Source organism: Elephantulus edwardii, unplaced genomic scaffold (genome assembly GCF_000299155.1).
Source record: "Elephantulus edwardii isolate Elephantulus edwardi_28Jun2011 unplaced genomic scaffold, EleEdw1.0 scaffold00031, whole genome shotgun sequence".
Lineage (NCBI taxonomy): Eukaryota > Metazoa > Chordata > Mammalia > Macroscelidea > Macroscelididae > Elephantulus > Elephantulus edwardii.
In genome coordinates, this window is record NW_006399781.1 from 9,324,335 (window position 1) to 9,331,127 (window position 6,793).

Consider the following 6,793-nt stretch of genomic DNA (forward strand, 5'->3'; position numbering starts at 1 on the left):
ATGTACTGTTCCAGTCATTTTTGGATAATCTTCAGTAGAATCTTGCTTGCATGTGAAATCAATGATATTGTTCTGTAGTTTCCACACTCTGTTGGGTCACCTTTCTTTGGGATGGGAACAAATACAGATCTCTTCCAGTCAGTTGGCCAAGTGGTTGTTCTCCAGATTTCTTGGCATAACTTGGTAAGCACGTCCAGGGCAGCATCTCCCTAGAAACTACCACTTTTGTGTAGTATCCCTCTACTTTTGTATTTGTTTCGTCAGTGCCCATGAAACAGGCCCCTACTGTGCACAAGTTGCTGTGGTTCGCTTTGAGAATTCATAGTGGTTCACCACCCTAAACATGCCTAGTCTTGTCTGGTATCAGAGGTGAAGCAGGGTCTGGCCTGATCAGTACTTGGATGGGAGAATTCATTGTGAGGGTTAGGTGAGAAGTGAGAAGGCACATACCCTCACAGAATTTATATTTATAGAGGACATGTACTTGATGGATTAATCACTACATGGTGAAATTGATGTTGTCAGGGAAATATATCAAGTCAGAACTGACCCATCACTGTCCCTCCAGGGGGTGTTCAGAGACAGTAAATCGCATGAGGCAATTGCCCGTCTCTCTCCTGCTGAGCAGCTGGTGGATTCAAACCACATACTTTTGCATTGGTAGCACAATAGCGACAATTATGAAAATGTAGGATAGCTAGTTATATTTGTTTACTCTAGGGTGGCCAAATGGGTAAGGAGCTACACTGCCAACCCAAAGCCATGTGGTTCAAACCCACCAGCAGCTTCATGAGAGAAAGATGGACCGTTTCCTCCCGTACAATTTACTGCCTCTGGGAATCCACTGTAAGGTCAGCTATGTGTCATTTCCTTCTCAATGGTACCAAACAACAGTAATAACAGGGAGCTCTGTGGCTTAGTGATAAGGAGCTGAGCTGCCAACCCAAAGGCTCACAGTTCAAATCACCAGCTACTTGCTCCACAAGAGAAATATAAGCAGTCTCTTCTCAGCAATTTATTACCTCTGAAAACCCACTGGAGAGTCAGCTATGAGTTGGTTCCCACTCAACAGCACATAACAAGGACAACATGGTTGAATTGTTTAAACCAAATTGTGTCTTACTTCTTTTAGAGCAATAGTGTAAGTTTTATGTAGTCTGATTGAGAGGTACCACGACTGAATGTCATTTGCTTGATTATTCAGTGTACACTGGGAACTATCATGATTCTGAAGCCTCTGAAGTAATAATGTAATTCATCCTAATTAGCTAACTAACATTGAGATTTCTCAGTACATATTTTTACCTGATCAGAAGCTGGTCTTAAAATAGATTTCTTGCATTTTAACATAATACACTTTTTACCTGTAGCCTTTTAATTGTGTATGTGATTAAATAGAGCCACTAATTAGCACTCGTTTTTCCTTTTCTGTTTTAGGGAAGGTATTCATATAAACCCAGAATCGCTGCAGATTGCTCCCTCTATTACAGAGCAATTCATTGAGCTGTTATGTCAGTTCAGCCCAGACCAGGTTATAGAGACACTGCAGGTCCTTGAGTGCTTCCGCCTAGAAGAAACGATTCAGGTAAGACCAACAGTCTGGAGAGGATGGAAAGAAACGTTTCTTAAACAATCCCAATTTAGGGAGCTCTGGTGGTCTAGTGGCAAGAAGCTGCACTGCAATCTCAAAGGCACGCGGTTCAAATCCACCAGATGCTCCACTGGAGAGGGAGGGACAATCTCCTCCTTGTGCCACTCAGATCCGATTTGACGGTACACAACAAGAAAAAAAAAGGAGAAAAACAAACAAACAAAACCAGTCTCCATCTGGCAGATGAGAAGAATAAGACTCATGTATTAAGTTACTTGCCAAGCTTATAGCTAATAAGTGGCAGTGCCTGACTTTGAACCCAGTTAGTTTAACTTCTAAGACCTTAATACATGTTCTTAATTGTTGTAGACTTTTGATTGGTAGACTATGTCTTTGTGTATTTTGGTAAAGTAGAATAAGCAATATATGTCCATCATTGCTCTGCCAAGCTTTTATAGAAAAACTAGCCAAAACAGTAAACCTAAAAAAAGATTTATTTTTGTATAAACATGGAGTCAGCAGGAGTCAGGATTGACCCAGTGTCGGCAGTTTATAAAAGTCTAGCAGATCCTATGCTTAAAATTCCTTTATAAGCTACATAAAACTTCCTTTAGGCGGCGGCCGCCATTTTTTACCACAATAAAGAAGCTTTTGAACTGAAAAAAAAAAAACAAAAAACTTCCTTTATAAGCTACCTTTATGTAGGAAAAGGGAACTCTGGTGGCCTGCTGGTAAGAAGCTGCACTGCAATCCCAAAGGCATGCAGTTAGAATCCACCGGCTGCTCTGCAGGAGAAGGATGGGCAGTCTTCTACTGTGCAATTAACTGTGTCTGAAAACCCACTGGAGAGTCAGCAATAGGTCGGTTCCAACTTGATGGTACACGACAGCAACAGAGTAAAACCTGCAAAAGCTGGAGCCTCTGTATCATGGAAACTGTCAGAGAAGGAAAATTAAAATCTTTTCTATTAAACCAAGCAGTAGGAGAGGAGACCATCCCTTGTCAGAGGAGGAGAACTTGCAAGGCCTGGAAAAGCCAGGTGCTCCTGGCTAGTCGGCCTCCCACAGGTTGCATTCTTGCCTTTGCCATTGGCATTCTTGAAACAGTAACCAGTGATTTTCTGTCTCCACCTTGTGAACTGCCAATATATTTTACATTTTTTAAATCATGCAGTATTTTAAATATGACTATGCAGAATCTCATATACATAAATGTGCCCATTTTACAGATTTCCTATCTTTGTTTTCATAATGTTGGCTACTTATTTGATAACTGATGTGCCTTTATCTGACTCATTTCCCTCTCCCTTGACTTAACCATCGGGGGAAGCTGAGGTTTCTCTTTCACAACATGTTCTTCTTTCTCCCCTGTATGTGTATTCTTATGAAAATATAAAATCATGTATTTATAAATTTTGTATAAAGATCATCATATAGAACATACCCTATCACGTATTGCTTCAGTAAATATTGTTGAAGTTTATCCATATTTTTGCCAATAGTTCATTTCGTTTGATAATTATGTAATACTTTAATGAGTGAATGTAGTTTCTTTATTCCCTTGTTGGTAGACTTTTAGGTTGTTTCCAGCATTTTGCTATTATTAACAGCGCTACATTATACATGCTTAAATGCACCTTCTTATGTAGCCCCCTGAAGTATAACATCATAGAAGGCTAATTGTTTCAAACAATAAAAGCCAGCTGTCCAGCACTCAGGGCAAGCCTGTGTATGTCACAGGAGGACTGTGTGCTCCTGGGATTTCAGACACTGGTTCATCACCAGGCCTTTCATCCCACTGTCTCTCAGCACACTTCGCCCTCCACCCTTTCAGATAGCGGTCAAGTTCATTAACTCTTTGCATCATCCAGAGACTCCATTTACACCACAATAGAGCTTCATTCTCTTTGATACCACTGCTAGTTTTTTCATAACTGTGTCTATTCTTGTCAGCAGTGTTTGAAATTTTCTGTATTTCTCCTTCTCTGCTAATGCTTGATAGTTTTAGACTTCATAATTTTTGCCAGAGTGAAGAATATCACTGATTACTAGTAGCATTGAATATCTTTCCCTATGTTTAATGGCTATTTGGATTTTCTTTTCTCTGAATTACCTATCCATGCCCTTTACTCATTTTTTTCTATTTTTCCCTTTTCATATTGATTTCTTTCAGGGTTTCTGGATCCTTAATCTTCGGCTGATTGTATGCATTGATGAGATACTTTTTCTAAATTTATTTGGCATGTTTTTCAGCTTGGTTTTTAATTAATTCTATCATGGGGCTTTTCATTTGTCAGTGTTTTCCTTTGAGGTTTAATTTCTGTATGTGTCTTTTTTTCTGTTCCTATTTTGATAGCATACAAGGTAAATGTATACTTGTATAAGGTTCATAGTTTCACCTTTACATGTAGGCATTTAATTAATCTACAATTTATTTCTTCTCAGAGTTAGCCACAGTTTATCATGATCCACACAGTCAAATACCTAGTCAGTGAATCACAAGATAGCCCTTCCTCTGGTACTCTCTGCTTTCAGCCTAGATCCATCTAACATTAGCTATAATATCCCTAGTACCACGGCCTCTTCTAAACCCAGCCTGCACATCTGGCAGTTCTCTATTAATGTGCTTTTCCAGTCGTTTTTGCATAATTTTCAGCAGAATCTTGCTTCCATGTGATATTAATGATATTGTTCAATAGTTTCTGCAGTCTGTCGGGTCACCTTTCTTTAGAATAGGAACAAATATAGATCTATTCCAGTCAGTTGGCAAGGTGATTGTCCTCCAGATTTCTTGGCACAAGTTGGTGAGCACATCCAGGGCAGCATCTGTTTGTGGAAATATGTCAATTAGTATGCCGTCAACTCCTGGGACCTTGTTTATTGCTAGTTCTTTGAGAAAAGCTTGAACTTATTCCTTCATCACCACAGGTTCTTGCTCATATATTGTTTGATGAAATTCTTCTATGTCAGTCAATTCCTTTTAGTACAGTGACTCTGTATACTCCTTCCATCTTCTTTTAATGCTTCCTGGATCATTTCAATTTTTCCCAAAGCATCCTTAAGTATTACAACTGAAGGCTTGAATTTGTTCTTCCATTCCTTCAGTTTACAAAATGCTGAGCTCTCACTAGTTCAGCCCTTTTGATTTTGACTCCAGCTCTTTGCACATTTCTTTATTATAATACTTTGCTTTGCCTTCCCCTCCCACGCTTTGAAATCTTTTGTTCAACTCTTTAATATCTTGGATTTTTTTTTCCTTTGTTTTGGCTTCTTGGTGCTCTATGGCAATATTCAGGGTCTTGTATGACATCTGTTTTGGTCTCTTCTTTCTCCTCTGAGTTTGTAATGACCTTTTGCATTCTTCCTGGATAATATTCTTTATTATCCTCCCACAATTCATCTTAAGGCCTGAAATCTGTTCCTGAGATGAATTTCAAAAAAGTTCAAGTGGGATAGACTCAAGGTCACATTTAGGTTCCTATAGATTTGATTTAATTTTCTTAATCTTCAGCTCCAACTTGTATAAGAGTAGTTGGTGGTCTATTTAACAGTCAGCAGCTGGCCTAGTTTTCACAGCTGATACTGAGCTTCTACAGTGATTCTGTCCAAAGATGTATCTTTTTTATTCCTATGCATACCATCAAGTGAAATCCATGTGTATAGCCTGCTTTTGTGTTTCTTATGAAAAGTAGTTGCAATGAATAAAATCTTTGAATGTACAGAATTCTATCATTCTATCTCCAGCTTCATTTCTGTCACCAACTCCATGTTTTCCAACTACTGATCATTCTTCCCTGTTCTCAATTTTTGCATTCCAGTCACCCATTATTATTAATGCATCTTGATTGCATGTTCTATCGATTTCTGACTACAAAAGTTGGTAGAAATCTTCTGTTTCCTCCTCTTTGGCTCTGGTTGTTGGTGCATATATTTGAATGATAGTGGTATTCACTGGACTTCCTTGTATGTGTATGGATATTATCCTGTCGCTCATCACATTGTATTTCAATATGTATCTAGAAATTACTTTTTTTAACTATGAAAGTAACCCCATTTTTCCTCACCTTTTCATCTCTGATTATATTTAGATCATATAAATGATTTAAAATGTCCCATACCAAGCCATCTCATTTTGCCACTACCTAGTATGTCAATATTTATGTGTTCCATTTCCTTCTTAACAATTTCCAGTTTTCCTACATTCATGCTTCTCACATTCCACATTATGGTCAATAGTGTCTGCTTATATCTGTTCCTCCTCCTTTGCATTTCCATATTTGAGAGCTCAGTCTTAGCTCTGTTATACATAGGGTTTTCAAAGGCCTGTAAATTTGGAAGTGTATGGCCAGTCCTTCTTCCTAGTCTGTCTTAATTTTAATGCTCAGATTTAGAACAGTATCTGACAGACAAGCATTTTACAAAAAGGAGCAGGTGAAAGACATTTCCCCAATTATAGAAGTGACCAACAGATTCAGTGTTGCTCCCCGCCCTTGGCATGTGTGTCTTAATCACCCCTTTCCCTGCTCCACCAAAACCCCTGTCCACTCCCCCTATGACATTCAACACCTTTCTCCCCGTATCTAACCCTTAATATGATGGCTTAGGGGTCAAGCCTTCTGGACTTCTGTGATTCTGAACACAGAATCTTATATTGCTGCCAGTGTCTTATATTGTGGCCACTATCTCTTGATAGTCTAAATCTAAATACTAGATACTAATATCAGGGAAGGATTCCTATCTCAGTTGGTTCTGAGGAAAAGTCCTTTCCCTTGAAGTTCTGCTCCAGGACTTAGTGCCTCTTCTCTACCATTTGCAGCTGTATTTGAATGTTAATAAATTTTGTACCTTGTTCTGTATCTAATCAAAACACTAAAATTATTTTTTGGTTTAAGTTATTGTTGTTGTTGTTATTGTGTACCACCAAGTCAGAACCTACCCATAGCTGACCCTCTAGTGAGTTTTCAGAGCAGTTAATTGCACAGAGATTACCCATCCTTTGCCCGCAGAGCAGCTGGTGCATTTGAACCACTTGCCTTTGTGTTTGCAGTACAGCATCTTCCCACTAGGCCACCAGAACTCACTATTTCATTTAAGTAGATTCTAAATATTTTTTTTCATTATTATATTTCCTAAGAATAATAGCATGTTTTTTTTCATTCCCAATCTTACACTTAATCCTACTTTTTCTATTATTTTATGTCTT

The 6,793-nt window shown here is 38.6% G+C and overlaps 1 protein-coding gene across 2 annotated transcripts in view; it reads left to right on the plus strand.

Moving 5' to 3' along the window:
* Window positions 1-6,793, plus strand: part of VPS8 (vacuolar protein sorting 8 homolog (S. cerevisiae)) — a 351,425-nt gene that overhangs the window by 214,315 nt on the left and 130,317 nt on the right. For both annotated transcript variants that reach the window (XM_006884085.1, XM_006884086.1), the window contains exon 35: window positions 1,438-1,585. In XM_006884085.1, the coding sequence (XP_006884147.1) occupies window positions 1,438-1,585 (148 nt within the window). The remainder of the gene's footprint in view (window positions 1-1,437; window positions 1,586-6,793) is intronic.